Below are 17,478 nucleotides of genomic sequence, written 5' to 3'. Positions count from 1 at the left end.
ATATGTCGTGCATAGCGTACTGCATTATCTCAGATTTCTTCTACATTGACCCTGGGTCAGCTACGACTATTTGAGAGAACATGTTTCGGGTATCTCCTTCGTTTACCTGAAACCAAATTCCCTGGGATATTGGTTCATGCATTTCTACTACGACAACTATATCCACCTTTTGCCAGAGGCAAGTTTTGTTTTAGGGTTAGCGAGGTTGATGTGAGATTTAGCCTGTTTGAGTTTACGTTGGTGACAGGGCTTTCGTTTAGCCGATGGACTGATGTTTCTTCATATATTTCTCGCTCCTCCAGATATAGGATCAGGGATACGTACTTTCACGGTTGTCCGAAGGTGCAGCATCATGACATAGAGCGTGTTCGCTTGTCGAGGCCATAGGGGGATGACGATATTGACGCTGTCAAGATGGCCTCGTTGTATATTCTTCACATTGTTTTGTTGGGGAATGATAGACGAAAGAAGGTGTCCACAGATTACTTACAATTAGTTGATCATTTGGACGGGTTTAATTCCTACCTCTAGCCTATTGCTATGTGGCAGATGACATACGAGTCTATGTCACAGGTGAGTGAGAATGTCTATTTCAGACAGATGCCTGAAATCCGTAAATACGACCTTTACAGATTTCCTTTCGCATTTCAGGTAATTTTTATATTATTATTTATATATATTAATTGACAAAAATATAAATTGATTTATTTATATCGTAAATGATTATATTACAGTATTAGATATATGAGACTCTGGACACGTTATACTATTGAATTGACCTTGTTGATCCTTATGCGTTCCCATGGATGTTGAGGTGGTGTACGCTAGACGTCCCTAGTTGAACTCATATAGGTCGTATTTTCACTGGTAGTCCGTTATGTACTCATTAATTAATAAGTTGATTAATTCATATGATGTTGCTATTATTTTGACTTATATATCTTCATCATTAGAAGGATGTCACATTCCCCCTTCGTCCATCATCGAACGAGGAGGGTGTACCATGGTATTCTGAGATTCGTGAGTACACTGGTTTACCCGATGCTGATTCCTCCTCATCTTCTTCGATTCCTCTACCAATCAGAGACGGGGCTTCTATAGCCTCTAGACCTTTAGATGTACTCGTTGACACTTCTGAGACACAGGGGGAGCCTATTCAGCCTCTTATTATGAAACAGCCTATTCAGTTTCCTGTTATGGAGCAACCTATTCAACTTCTTGTTATGGAGTAGCCTTTACGTTCCCCTGTGGTTCAGAGCCCACGGACGACATACCATCCTAAAGTGGAGGATCGTACTACCCATCATGCCGTCGAGTAGTGTCCCCCATCCGTAACACCCAGTATTTCTACATTAGATGCTACATTAGCGCACTGGGGTGCTATGATTTTACGTGAGATATTGAGTTTTCACAATGATGTCTCTTCCCAGATGACTCGATTACACGACGATATGACTCGAGTACATGTATGGCTCGTTTTGAAGACATCGTTATGCATACATATCCAGCCCCCGTTGCTCAGGTTGTAAAACCACATCTAATTTATTACTTATTAAAAATGCATACACTGTTATTATTCTGACAACTATTATTACATTAGTACAGGAGAGGGACGACAATATCTAGTCGACATCCCCCATTGATACCGCTATACCATCCCATCAGTCACACGAGGTCTATATGATATTTGAAATTTATATTGAATGTCGTTATTATATTATAATATTGTTATATATGAAATTTCATATAATTAAGTTATTATTACTATTATCTTAGGGTAGTCGCCATGAGGAGGCACCGGTTAGCCCTTCTATTGCATCACCTGTCTGAGTTGAGGTATGTCACTTAGGACCAGAATTTTATTTTTATGATTGTTTGGTTATCGATTAATATAGGGTATATATATTCGTATAGGGTCTTCCTCATGAAGGCCATCCGATCGGATCTCCAGTTGCTTCAGATCCTCCACTTGAGGTATGCTAATTATTAATGATATTATATTTTATATGAAATATCACTTACCATTTTATCCTTTTCATGCATATAGGGAACCGACATTGATATATTATCGATAGAGGGTTCTCTTCGAACACCTTTCCCAGAAGTTGAGGTTAATTTTTTTAAAATGATGTCATTAATCGATTTGTCTTTTCTGTTATATTGTTTATTTAATGATGTTTTGACTCTTTTTTAGGACGAGCGATTATGGTTACTTGTTGATATCTCGAGCTCAACCAAAAAAATAGTGGATATTGGTTCACAGGAGGAGGACTTTCAGGAGGACGTTTCTGAGGCCATCCATATTGAGGTATATCAATTATACTTAGTATATAAATATTCATATATATTGGTCATTGAGATGTTCAAAATTATAATTTTGAAGTCCCCCGAGGGAACATGCGTGGTGGACTTGACCGTGATTCAGGATTCTCTAGTTGAACCTCCTCTCGCATACATGATAAAGGTAAAATAAATCGATTAATGCTAATTGTTACGTATGATGGAATGATGAATTAATTGTTTTTTGGGATCATATAGCTTATTCATATAACACGTGGTCGGATCATCCAGAAAGGTCCACTGGTTCACACTTCGTATACAAATCCACTCAAAGGGAAGACGAAACGGTAACTTAGGACCATTCTATCCTCTGCCTCAGAGCGTGAGGAATCTTTCCTCACATGGTACACTAGAGTTGCGGCTTTCGACACACATGATGTCTACTTCATCGGGTCGAAGTTAAAGCATAGTTTTTGGCAGCTTGTGGTAGAGTTGCGCGAGTGGCTGATCGACGATGTAAGTTGTCTATAGTATATAATTCCTGAAAAAGTTTGATATATTTATCAATAACTAACACATGTGAACTTGTTTATACCATTTTAGTATGTGGATTCATTTTTGGCTTTATTACGTCAGCACCAGGACGACCACCGTGCGAATGTTTCACAATGGTGGATGACTGCCTACACATTCTTCGGAAGCCATATTGAGATGGCTTGGAAGAGTTGGCAGATCACACCGTTTGAGGAGTTTAAGTTTTCGAGGCTCTTCACAAGGATGGTTGAGGCAGCGTACACCCCAGGATTATTGTATCAACCATAGAGGATGGTCGATCAGGTATAGTATATATGTATTTTCACTAAAATTTGTCACTGTTTATAGATTCACATCTCTATAAACTTTGACTACGCACATTGGGCGACCGAAGTTATAGATTTTTGTGAGTGGTTGATTACAGTATACTATTCGAATGTATCATATTTGGGGAATATGGGGTCTCTTGAGCAGCAGATGCGACCGTATCTAACATTCATACCTGCGTTATTAGAGGCGACGAGTTTTTAGACCGCTTCTGGACAGACTCCACGACATGATTCCCTCACTTTATATCGAGTGGATGTCCCTCAGTAGGGACTGGGATCTGGTGACTGTGGCGTGTTTATGTTACGTTTTTTTGAGTGTTTGACATTGTCACGGAGGGTCAATTTTTCTCGAGAGTCGTTTACCTCTATACATCATCATTTAGCGTCGCAGTTGCATTTTCACTATATCGAGTAGCTCACAGATGTATATTTAGTTAGCTTATTGTTTATTTATCATTCTTCATATGTTCGTATGTATATTTTATTGTATGTGCGTATATGTACGATGTACTTTATCTATCATTATATATCGATATGTATTTGATTTCATGCTTAGATGTGATTTGAGTGATGTTACTATCCAACAACAATCGAAACAATAAAAACATAGGATTTCTCAAACAATAACACATTTGAAACAACATGATGAAGGTAAAAATATACTCAAACAACTCCTTATTTATACTTAAGTTATTACATCACATAAAAATACAATTAAACATTTGAAACAATAATAAAAATATATCGGTTATATCAAACTAAAGTACAACAATGAAGAATCATATAAACATATCAAGATCTCGTTTCTTTGCCTTTTCTAGATGAACATTGCGAGGTAGAGCTCGGGACCAGTGTTGGGGATTTACATTGGGTTTGTGCATGCCCCGATTCATGACAACGACTGCAAATTATTAGTGTAACAGTTTCTCCCTATGACGGACGTCGATTTCTATTAGATGGATAATCGGGATGATAACTATCGAGGACGAGGGGCAATATAACGCTTTCTTCCGATGAGTGCAATCAATCAGATTTATTTCTAAGAGGATTGATAGGTTCTTGATATATTGCATGGTATACGTCGGTTCGAAAGAATGGATGAACCCATGCATTAACATTCGTGAGCCTCATATGTCGTGCAATAGCAATGGCATGCTTGCATAGAATACGTGAAAGCTGAAACTTTCTACACGTGCAAGACATGTCACCAAAGTCCATAATACCCATGAACCCACTAAATCTGATGACCTGATATCGAGTAGGTGTAATCGATCGAACCTCCAGACTTACAGACTTTGATAGACGACTGTTGATCTTGTCCTCTGCCCAAGGGGTGATAAAGTTAGGACATTCATCTGTAATTTGAAAAAATATTAACTACACATTTGGTAATAACCAAAAGAAAAGAGGAAAAAGTACATGAGATAAAACTTTTAATTAATAACGATTTGATACTTACCAACATGGGTTATCCTCTTATAAAACCAGCGTTGCATGGTATCATAAATAAACTCTAAGAGCATTGTTATAGGTAGGCCCGTATATGTCTGACAAAGACATTAAATGACTCAGCAATATTAGTGGTCATGATGTTGTATTGATGTCCCAAAAAGTACGCTCTACTCCAACACTCAAATCTGATATCCCGTAGATAAGCTCCAGTTTGAGGGTTCATCGAGTCAAGAGATTGTATCATTACCCCAAAGTCTAATTATGTGTATGATTTTGCTGCTTTCCAATATGCACCTGCAACTTGTAAGTTGGTAAAAAAAAGAAAAACTGAGTATAATCAAAATGTATGAAAAGGATAAACTGTTACAATGTTAATTACTTGTTTAAAACACTATACCTTTGAGTCTCATTTATACTTTGCCCGCATGTTACACAGAAGATGATGACAACATCCATGGTGGACATCTGAAAAGACTTCAGCCATTGCCAAGTATATAACATGATGTCAATCTGAGATTATTACCAACTCAGATAGATCATGGATACATTCTTTAATCCTCCAAAGAAACCAACACCACGCGCCATGATCTTCCTTTTTACCGACACAGAAACTGATTGGATATATCTGGTTATTACCATCAAGAGCCACCACAATGAATAAATACCCCAGATACTGACCTTTAAGGAATGCAGCATCAATGCAAATAACCGAGTGGAGATATTGGCTGAATGAACGAATGGAACATCCTAATGCCATGAAAAAATTCTGAAATCGATGGTCATTATCTGTTTCAATAGCAGTAACGGTGCCCAGATTAGTACGCTAAAGATTATAGCAATAATCTGATAAAAGCATGAATGATTCCTTCAGTGAACCCCTCAATGAATTTATAGCCCAATTTCTTGCCCGTCAAGCCTATGAGTATGAAATATCAATTTTATATTGATTGGCGATGTTAACAATTATTTCCTTAGGCCGATAAATTATATCAATCATCACAAACTTTGATCTAATTAATTGACCTAAAGCTCAAGCCCCAGCTTGTTTGTGATGTGACATGATTTGATCAACTGAACATGTGTGGATATGATTCATAGAGTTGATCCCCCAAACTTCACCAACTGTGGACTTGGTTGTATATATAAACCAGTTACAATTTTCAGCCTTGCACTTAATTTCCCACCTCTTCTTGTCAGACTTTTTTACACCAAATTGAAATCCTTTAAGTAAGGAAAATTACTTCACAGCGTCTTTCAATTGGACTTTATTATGGAAAATATCACCAACCTTAATACCATTCTCTTTTCAGATCGATCTGGAACCACCTGATGATGCTGATGACTGTGGAGAAAAATCAGGAAGTTACCTAAATGGATTAGTGGGGACATTATCAAAAAATGGCCTAGAATAATTTCCACCACTTAAAATAGGATCTTCAAGCTGTAAACTATCCATACCCTCGGTAACTGATGTCATATACTTAGGCTCTACATCTTCTGAAGGAATATCGGGCATTTCATTTCGATCAAAGTCACTCCAGTCGGGAACTCTATCTTTTTCTTCATGGGCCCATGAGTTTGCAATGTACAACAGGTCATTACTGAAATCAATCAACTTTTCCCAAGTTGTATTCTTTCTTGACCCCACTATTTTCTTCTTCATCTTTATCTTCTCCCTTTTGCCCTTCAATTGGGATACACGTAACAAAAACAGGAATACATTCCTGTAAGTACTAGGACATATCAATAAGACCCTGAACATCTTCATCATTTTGGACCTATACGAGGCAGTCGAGCTGAATTTTTCTTGGCTTCATTGATAGTTGAAGGTAGTTTTTCATTAGGTCAAAACTGCAAGACTCCTTCAAAAGCTCAATAAATCCCTCGAATGTTGTTTTATAAGGGTTTTTAATCAATTGTTTGGCTCCTCCAACATATTTCATTGTGTTGTTGCCACGTTGAATCCATTCTCCCTGGTAACGAACCGATGCATAACCATCCATTTTAATTATCAATCCTGCAATGACAAGTTTTTGAAAATAATTATTCATTTATAATAAAAAAACTGTAATAACTATGTAAAACAGTTGTACCATTATTAATATTAAAAAAATTCCTCATATTTTTTAAATATTTTATTTAATCCCATATAATTATTTAACAATTTATATAACACCCTCGTATGTTATCTTATATCAAAATCTAGAAAACATGAGTCGATATATCCTAAAACGGTGAAATTTGAAAAAATGAAACTGAAATTCGAATTCTAAAAGTTGAAATACCCTAGAATGGCAAGAATCAAAAAATTCTTCGAAAATCTAAAAAATACGAGTCGATATATCCTAAATCGGTGAAATTCAAAAAAACAAAACTGAAATTCGAATTTTAAAAGTTGAAATACTTTAGAATGGCAAGAATAGAAAAATTCTTCAGAAATCTGAAAAATACGAGTCGATATATCCTAAAACGGTGAAATTCAAAAAAACAGAACCAAAATTTGAATTCTAAAAGTTGAAATACCTAGAATGACAAGAATAAAAAAATTCTTCTGAATCTGAAAAATACGAGTCAATATATCCTAAAACGATGAAATTCGAAAAAAATAAACAGAAATTCGAATTCTAAAAGTTGAAATACCTTAGAATGGCAAGAATCGAAAAATTCTTCGAAAATCTAGAAAATATGAGTCGATATATCATAAAATGGTGAAATTAAAAAAAACAGAACTGAAATTTGAATTCTAAAAATTAAAATACCTTAGAATGGCAAGAATCGAAAAATTTTTCGAAAATCTGGAAAATACTAGTCGATATATCCGAAAATGGTAAAATTCAGAAAAAGGAAACTGAAATTCCTATTCTAAAAGTTGAAATACCCTAGAGTGGCAAGAATCAAAAAATTCTTCGAAATCTGAAAAATATGAGTCGATATATCCTAAAATGGTGAAATTCGAATTCTAAAAGTTGAAATACCTTAGAGTGGCAAGAATCAAAATTCTTCAAAAATCTGAAAAATACGAGTCGATATATCCTAAAACGGTGAAATTCAAAAAACGGAACTAAAATTCGAATTCTAAAAGTTGAAATACCCTAGAATACCAACAATAGAAAATTTTTTAAGATATCTGGAAAATACGAGTCGATATATCCTAAAACGGTGAAATTCGAAAAAACCTAAAATTTCATTTATAATGCTCCTATTATATTTAATATCAAAATGCCCCCAAATTTTAATAATATTTCATTTCAACCCTCAATTATCTCTTTTTTATTTAACACCCTTGCATGTTGTCTTGTATCAAAGCAATATCTATCTATTTTTAGCATATTATATAAATCCTTCATATATTGTATAATATCAAAAAAAAAACCTCATATTTATCTAAAAGTGCATGTAACCCCCATATTTGTCTAACATTGCATTTAACACCTATATTATGACATATAAACTAGGCTTAACAAATAAAATTAAGTTTTACGCTAAGATTGGTATAAACACATTTTTTTGATGAATAGTCTTTTTTCGAGTCGAATTTAAAAATATGAACTTCTTCCATCTGAACAAATCCCTACTAATTGATCTTGAATAAAAATGAGAGTGAGAGTGAGTGTTTGAGTGATATGAGAAATGTGTGTAATAAAAATGAGTGAGAAGGGTTTATATAGATAAGGGGGAGGGTAATTTTGGCATTATAGAAAAAGTTATGAAATAAAGAAATATCAAAATGCCCTTACAATGTTTAATATCAAAATACCCCCTAATTTTACTAAAATTTCATTTAACCCCTCATAGTGAGTGATGAGAGTTTATATAAATTAGGGGAAGGGTAATTTTGGTATTTTAAAAAAGTTATGGTGTTTAATATCAAAATACCCCCTAATTTTAATAAAATTTCATTTAACCCCTCATAATGAGTGAGGAGGGTTTATATAAATGAGGAGAAGAGTAATTTTGGTATTTTAAAAAATGTCATGGGCATTTTTGCTTAGTGGGAGGGTATTTTGGCTATTTTTTATAATTTCCCTTGGATGGAACTTGTATAGTTCTAATGAGTATTTGTTGGTTCGAAAATGCCAAAGGACTTATTCCCACCCTAAGATTGTTTCTTTCTTAGGTCCTCACTCTTTAACTTTGAAAAACTCTTTTACTCACTTATAAGCGGTTAAAGTTAACCAAATTTGTTAGTTTTAAAATTTTATCTTGTTTTTCTTCTATAAACCTTAAAAAATAACAATTTCCTGTTAGATTAAGGTTTAAAAAACATGTTTCCCTCTAGGGTTTACTTTTCTATATCTGACCGCTTATCTAGAGTCATCTCTGATAATCTATTTCCTTTGACGTGTTCTCTCCCTCCGGAGGTCTCTCTCTCCTCCAGTCGACAATTCAAGTCTAGAAGACAAAGGTCTTCCTCGTCTTCTTAGCTTGAATAACTAGCCAGAGGAGGAAGAGATGAGGATAGAGAGATTGTTGAAGAGAGAGAACACATTGACAGGGATTATCGGTAATGGCACCAGAGTAACAGTCAAAGATGGAAGAGTAAACCCTTGGGGGGGGGGGGAATGTTATTTTTTAAACTATGACTCGAGAGAAATTGTTACTTTTTAGAGTTTAGGAGAGTAAAAAGAGATAAAATTTTATTTATTTTTAATATTACAGATAAAATGATGAGTTTACTTTTAAAACTAAAAGACTTAACAATCTATAGATAGGTAAAATGGTTTTTCAAAATTAAAGGATGAGAATTTGATAAAGAAGCAATATTTGGGTGGGAATAAGTCCTTTGGTCTTTCGAAAATAATATCATAAAACACGTGTGTTTGGCTATAGAAATGTGATTATAACTTCAAAATTTTACGGACGGTTAAATTATTCTATTTAAGTTAAAAAGAAATAATGTTTTTATCAAATTTGTTGACAATGTGAAAGATTTAATTTATTTTTTAGAGGTTACATTGATAAAATTATTAATAAATTTGAAGGTTGAATTGATGACATTTTTTAAAATTGGGGTGTTAAGAAATAGAGACTAGGATCATGTTTCCAAAGAGAATAGAGGGAAAGATTACATTTCTAAAATCAATGAATCTGAAAAAAGGGCCAAATATGCAATGATTTTACAATAAAAACCCCAGAGCCAATATGGGCTTTAGAATATGGTATTTAGTGTCACAACAAAAATGAAATAATAATATTTCATATATAAAAAATAAATATAAATATATATATAAATATTATAATATTATAATATAACTGAATAATATTAAATTATAAATAAAATAAACATATCAATATTATACCCGTATTTATACTTATTGTCAATGTACATCAAATTAGACATAAGATGCTATAGGCTAGACAGAGTCTTGTCTACCAAAATAACATGGTGCCTTTTTAAGGCTCACACTAAAAAAGACTAGACAAACTCAAATATTCCCTAAATCTTGCATGATTGACATACCAACTAGACATGTGCTAAACCCTAAAACACAAATAGCCCACAAATATGTGCTAAATTCTAAATGTGAATGATTAGATTGCTTACTCCAATCTTCAAGTTTGATCTATTTCAAATTGCCCCATGTTTGACTTATTTTAGCTAATTTATTAAAGGGTATATAGTTTTGGAGAATATGTTGTAGAGTATCATGTTACTTTGTAAATTTACAATCATTGGCTATCACTTGAAGCTAGCACTTTCTGGCAATAGGGCAAGTTTGTGTCATGCTTTTGTATTTCGTTTTAGAAGATACTTAATTTATACCCTATTTAAATTAGAATCATATCGAAAATACTTAACCTAAAAATTGAAAGGTTTAATTCCTTTCATTAAAAAAAAAAAGTTTGGTCTATTTATTTTAAAAAGGGATGAAATTTAACACCATCGGAAGATATTATCTCTTATTCATATTATTCATAATTTAAAAAATATATTCTTTAGACTAGTTTAACAACCTATCAATAAAGCCTCTCACTTCAATACGATCATATTATAAGTCATTAGTGTATATACTTAAATTTATTTATAAGAGTATGAAATCGAGGTTAGATTTTTTGGTTATACATATAAAATTTCATATTTTAATCAGTTGTTCTATTCATAGTAGATAAATTTATTCATCATTCCAATCTAGATACGATAATAGGTTGAACAAAATTATGTTATGCCTAATTTGGCACAATTTAACATGGTAGAGGTCGTGTTGTGTTAAGACCTGCTACAAGATAAACCATATTGGCCTGCCTTAACACTAAGACTCATGACACGACTCATAACCTTTTTGGTTGTGCTTTTATGGGCTTTTTTGCTAGGGTAACCCTACTTTACAGGCTAGTCAACCAAAAATTATTATTCTATATAATTTTCATTTTTAAAAAATTTTTGTGACTATATCAGATCGGCCCATAGACTCAACACAACCCATCTTAAAAACGGGTCTTGGCGTGACCCGCAATTTTGCATGCAGTACCCCCAAGCTGGGCTTTTTTAGTTTTATGTTGATTAATTCTGGTAAGTTTTCTTTGCCTTGAATTATCGCAACTGATGATTTTTCTTTCTTTTTTTTTTTTAATTTGGAATTGCTTTAAATTTAATAATTTTTCATATCATTCTCATTCTGTATCTTTGTTTTAGGGAAATGGGGTTTCTTTTTGTTTTTACAACTCAGTTTAATTGTTCATTTTGTTAAACACGGTTATATATTTCTGGGATTTTGATGAAGTTTGAGCCCATTTGCAGTGTCTTCCATGGTATTAAAACGTATATGTGGCAATTTTATTGTTCGAGTGAACATATTCCTGACGTTTTACTTGTTAGTTGCGAATTTTCAGTTTTTCGGAAGAGTCGGGGATACTGGCGATGGAAATTTTCCTTTTTATGCATTGAGCAGGCCTAATTACCATTGTTGTGTTGGTGGGATTGTTTGTCGTATTAGGGTTTTATATGAATCATTTGATCAAGTAAAACTCCGCTGTTGTATGATGTCAGACAAATTTACTTAAACTGAAAATAGGTCGGTAACATCAAGTTTTGTAAATTAGGGTTTTTAGAGTTCTGAATTTGAGTAAACTGGACACTGTGGGAGTATTTGGCGGAGGAACTATGGGCAATGAAATTGGGTTTGAAGCTTCTGCAGAAAGGGCAAAGGTGGGAAGCTTATGGTGGCTGTATATTAGCAATCTTCCTAAAACTTACAGTGTTCCAATCTTCTTTCAAGGGGAGGATATTAAGAACTCGCAATATGCTCCTATTCTTTACCAGGTATATCGTTTGGCTAACTCATAACTAATATTAACAGCTTAATGACAATGGCTGTTTGGTCACTTTTAAGGCTGTGCTTGAGATTTGAAATTATTGCCTGATTAAGACAGAGTAAAATAAGAAACTAATGTAGTTCATTTGCTCCAAAATCACTGCTAAAGGCTCTGAACCATTCTGGCTAGTTGACTTGAAGGGAATATATGTACCTTTGTTTGGATTCTTAAACAGTTCTAGATTTTCAGTTAGCTTCAAAAGTACCAGTAATTTGTTAAAATCTATCTTCATGAACCAGGTGAACATAAGATGCCGTTTTCTTCTTTATTTTGACCAAGAAGTCTGGCGTGCTCTTGAGAGTTTGAAACCTAATGGTCACCTTTTGGGGGGCCAAGAAATGGGTGCATCAGTTCTTGGATGGGCAGTGTTGGCAGTCTCATTTAGGTCATTTTGTTTGCATAAAAATCCCCATGATGCTTCCTCTTATGGATATGTGCAATCATAGCTTCAATCCTAATGCTCAAATTGTTCAGGAAAAAGAAGCAAGGAATGCAGAATTGCTAAGAAAGGCAGGTTCTCTAATTTGTTTTCTTATATTCCTCAATTGCTTACATCTTCCGAAAAGAAGTTCTACACTTTTTAACTACTCTAGAACTTATATTTCAATTCTTAGAGACAAATATATAGCAGAAACAGAGGTCAAACAAAATGATTCATTACTACTTACTTCTCGGTGCCTAAACAATGATCTTTTCTTGTGGGGCTATGGATTTGTGATTCCTTCAAATCCTTATGACAGCACTGAGCTAAGATATGACAGAGTGCTTATGGATGCTGGGATTTCATTGCCAAACTTCTCCTCACCAGTTGGATGGCAGCAGCAATTTTTAACCCTCATAAAGTTAGATGGAGAAGCATCAGTTTCCAAGGTTTCTCCTATTGAATTGCTTCTAACCAATTGAAGGGCATGCATCATATTGAATTTTTATCCCTCTCAAGTTCTGGTCCAAATACTTCTGCTTGTGATTAACATGACACTCTCTTTGTCTTTCCTCTATTTTCAGAAAATTGTGACAGAAGGCAATGAGAGCTTCAGAGTTTGCCAGAAGAAACAGGGCAAATCTTCCCATTCATTTCCCTTTTAGTTTTGAATGCTTATAGAAGCTACGCCCTTTCCTCATGCAAATTACTGGTCCTGGACATCAACTTTTTTATCCAATCCTTTTAGTTTATAAGCAGTGAGCAGCATTCAGGAGCCATGAAACACTATAACTTGGACACAATTTAAGAAAAAAATTATGGAAACAGTGCAGAAGCATGATTTGTCCCTTGTTTTATCCTAACAGGTAACCTTAGGAGAGGAAGCCCGGATTTGGTGGAGGGACATTTGTTGGCAGCCTTAAAGAGTATTACTTGCAAGTGATTTGAAAACAGTGCAGAAGCATTACTTAAATGTGAATCCCCCCTTGGAATTGAGAATGAAGTCGAGGTTTTTCACACCCTTGTTGCATTATGTCTGATTGCACTAGAGCATTTTCCTAGAAAAATAATGGAAGATGAATCCCTATTTAAACATGGAGTTTCAGCTTCTACTGAACATCTGAACTGGCCAACAGATTCAGAATCGAGAAGAAATCTATAATCATAGACATGATGCAAAATCTCTTGAAGAGGGTTACGTTATTATTGTCAAAGGAAACCACAGCTACTCAAGGCTGAAATGACAGTTGAAGATACATCTACTGCCGCATTTTGGCCTACACAATTTCATTTTCTTCCTCTTGCAATGTAGGTATCACTGCCCATTTCCCGTCAATTGTGTACCCATTTCAGATGTTTTAAGTTATTTGTTTGTTATGTTTTTGAAAGATTTTGATAGTTTAAACTGGCATTTCGGCTGATCTTTACATCATTACTTACCAGTATCCCGAAATTGCTGTCAATATATATTATTAGTATACTGAAAACTAAATTGTACAAAAATCTTAAATGAAAAGACCAAGAATATTTGAATATTTGTCTCGGGGATGAGGGCAATTTCTTTGTTTAAAGCAGCATAGTATAACTGAAAACTAAATCATGGTTCTCCTTAAAATAGTGGTGGATTCAATCTAAACTAGTCTGATTCAGAACCACCACTCAGCTTAGCTCATACGAGTTGATCTCAAGTTTAAGTTCCAAGCTTGGATCAAGATCATTTAGTTTGTTTCATTGGCAACATTGTTTATCTTGCCGGCAACACCTTTTACTATATATTATAGTTGTGATTTTAAAAATTAGATTGGATTAGTTGGTTTGATGGTCACTTACTAGGAAAAACTGTTATAGTAATTGAAAAATCTTTTTTAGAGTTAGACTCTGACTTTTCAAACCATTGGATCAGGTAAGCCATGGATTTGACCCAACAATTTTTTTAAATTTCATTATTGAGATTATTATTATAAATTTATTTTTATGTTAAAATAATTTAGATTATATATTTAATTATTAATCATATAAAATTATTATAAATATTGTTTTTAAATAGTTTATTAGTCTAACCACTAATCAAATGATTTGACCATCGATTAGATTGTATTATCTCTTTCATTGGGTTGATATCTGATTCGATTTTAAAAATATTGTCTTTAGAAACATTTTACATCATTTGAAATGAACTTAAACTCAAATTGGACAATATTATGCTTGAAGTGGATAATATTATATTTGATCTGATATAAGCTCAGCTTCAAATCCATTCCTATCCCCTACCTCAAACGGTTATTTTAGGATGAAAAGTTGGTATAGCTCATAGAGTTCAAATTATCTTTAATTCTTTGGTTTTATCCATATCTCAGTCTTAATCTTGATGGGATAGTATTTAAGAAATCCAAAAATGGAAATGAAGGGTAGTCTAGAATTCCTAAATTTTACTCTGTTTTCTGAAAGGCGACTTGGACTGCGACTCTCTCTGCTGCCTGCCTACCCAACTACCAATTTCACACACTTCTTTGGATTTGGTTCGCCAAACCCTCAACAAAAATCTCAAAAATCAACTTCAACAGTCACAAATTGACACCTAATTTTATTTTAAAATTGATGGCTCCAACGAACAAAAAAATTCTAATACGCAAACTTAAAAAATGAATTCAAATTGAATAACGGAATATTCTGATATATATATATGCATATGCTGAATTAAAACTGTTAGTTTTTTGTTTATTTATTTTTTAATATTTATGAAGATGTTGTTTCTGTTTTATCCTGTGAAATTTTCCCAGGAAACAAACAAAAGAAAACAAGAAAAGGAACAAAAAGGAGTTCTGGTTTCAAAGACATGTACAACTGAAACAAACAAGAAATCCCAGAAATTAAAACTGTTGGCTTTTTTTTTTAAAAAAATATTAATGAAGATGTTATTTCTGTTTCATCCTATGAAATTTTCCCAGGAAACAAACGAAAGAAAACAAGAAAAGGAATAAAAGGGAGTTCTGGTTTCCAAGACATGTACAACTGAAACAAACAAGAAAACCCAGACATTAAAACCGTTGGTTTTTTTAATTTTCTTATGAAGATGTTGTTTCTGTTTCATTCTATGAAATTTTCCCAGGAAACAAACAAAAGAAAACAAAAAAAAAAAAAGGCACAAAAATGATTTCTGGTTTCCAAGACATGTACAACTGAAACAAACAAGAAATCCCAGAAGCTGATCACTAAGAAAACGTACAAACTAACACAAGAAATACCCACATGAACATCATCATCATCAAAGTAACTGAAATTCTATATTTCATACACGGTAATTATTTCTAAAAACTCCAACTGATGAAGAAACAGTTGCTCTCTCCCTCTCCGCCAGCCCCAGTGGCGACCTTGGCCGCTGCCTGGCGACTCCGTAAGCCACTCGTCTAATCTCCGGCTGCTTCATCTTCTCACTCTCTTGCTTGATCTTCATAACCTGGCTGTGAATCGCTACGCCACCAACCACCTTCATGTTCTTGCTGCCATCTTCTTTCTTTTGTTCCATTCTTTGCCTTTTCTTCCGCCTGGAATATTTTTAAAAAGAAGCCACACAGAAAGCAGCTTTCGAAACAGTTTTCGTGATGAATCCTGGAAGAGTTTTGAACGTATGAAAGAGTATTTAGATGTAAACAAAGAGATGATAAAGACACGGTTTCCTTCGGGTAAAAGAGTTCGATACTACTATTTATTTGAATCTTGAAGCTTCAGTCTTAGACGATTCTTTCAACCGTTCACATCACGACACTCTTAACGACTTTCAAAATACTGACATTTTGTGATGTTGATTAAAATATTCATGTTAATTTTGAAAGGTTGGATATAAATTAAGCTACCTTTATTTTAGAAGCTGATTCCACTTAATTAAGCTTTACTTAAATTTGTTTAATTTAAATTTGAATTAAATTTAATTTAAAAGAGTTAGTTCATTATTTGAACTGTATCAAGCTTGATTTAAATTTGTGATTTGAGTTCATAGTTTATTAATAAAATAATATTATTATATCTATTATCAGATAAAATAATATCGTTTTATCAATAAACTATAATGTCAAATTATAAATTCAAGCAACAGAATTGAGTTATAAATTCAAATTGAAATTAAGTCAAATTATAAGCCGAATTTAAGATAGAAATATTTAAGTTAATTTGGTTTGTATTCACCCTTTAAATGTTATACAAAAATAACCAATTACTCTCGAACAATTTTGTCATCATGTCTAATATTTCTATGAAAACCCAAATCTCTTAACCCTAATTGACACCTTTTAATTATAACACAAACGATCACTTACTTTAAATGTGTATAGTTTTACTCTATTAATTTTTACAAGCTTAAAAAGAAAAATTTTCTTACTTCTTTTTAATGTTTTTTGATCCAATAATATAAATATACTAAATATCTATATTAGGGATATTATGAGTATTCTAACACTTCTTTTGTAAACTTACTGAAAATAAAAAATTATACAAATTTTAAAATATATTAAAAAATTTTAAAAATTGAGAGTTGTAATTAAATTTATTGAAAAGAAAATGTTTTTATTGGAATTTCTAGTGTATTTTGGAACTTGGGAATAATTAAATCATGGGTACTTTTTTTTTTTTGCTTAAATTTATTGGTTTTTTTTAATTTTTAGTTTATTTTGTAATTTATTTCAATTTTGAAAAAAAAATATAAAACCTACAAAAAAGAAAGCTAATAAAATTCCTTTGATAATTCAAATATATATATATTGTTAAATTTTTGTTTGACCAATTGCCGTTTGGTGATACATATGTTGACTAAGGTCAATTGCTTAGATGGAGCTAGGAGGCTAGTCTTTGCCAAATTTCTTCAACACTTGGTTTGACTGCTTTTTATTTTCAAAATTAATCATTATGTTAAATCCTATATCCTAAATATCAAATTTTAAAGTACGGGTGAAAGTATCTATTCTGAAATATTTGAGGTGAAATTGTACCTTTTTAACATTTTGAGGGTATTTTTATGTTTTCCAAAACTATGTCAATTTGGTTGTAATTGATTTCTAACAAGGGTAAAAATGTCAATTTTGTAAAATTTTAGAGTTTTATATAATTTTTTCAAAAATAATAAAAAAGTTTTTGGTTTTTGGTAGGGGTAAAAAT

General features: G+C 33.0%; 1 protein-coding gene and 1 pseudogene across 1 annotated transcript; one reads left to right on the top strand and one right to left on the bottom strand.

Annotated features, from left to right (window-relative positions):
* The first annotated feature begins 11,342 nt into the window (after window positions 1-11,342).
* Window positions 11,343-13,765, top strand: LOC123215243 (annotated as a pseudogene).
* A 1,599-nt stretch (window positions 13,766-15,364) lies between these two features.
* Window positions 15,365-16,056, bottom strand: LOC123216255. The gene has a single exon (XM_044636659.1). It carries the CDS (start codon window positions 15,854-15,856, stop codon window positions 15,620-15,622), a length of 237 nt encoding a protein of 78 aa, XP_044492594.1. The 5' UTR covers window positions 15,857-16,056; the 3' UTR covers window positions 15,365-15,619.
* Between the last annotated feature and the right edge of the window lie 1,422 nt (window positions 16,057-17,478).

Source organism: Mangifera indica, chromosome 5 (genome assembly GCF_011075055.1).
Source record: "Mangifera indica cultivar Alphonso chromosome 5, CATAS_Mindica_2.1, whole genome shotgun sequence".
In the NCBI taxonomy this organism is placed as follows: domain Eukaryota; kingdom Viridiplantae; phylum Streptophyta; class Magnoliopsida; order Sapindales; family Anacardiaceae; genus Mangifera; species Mangifera indica.
Note: the sequence above shows the minus strand (reverse complement) of the source record. Positions and strands in the feature narration are given on the sequence as shown.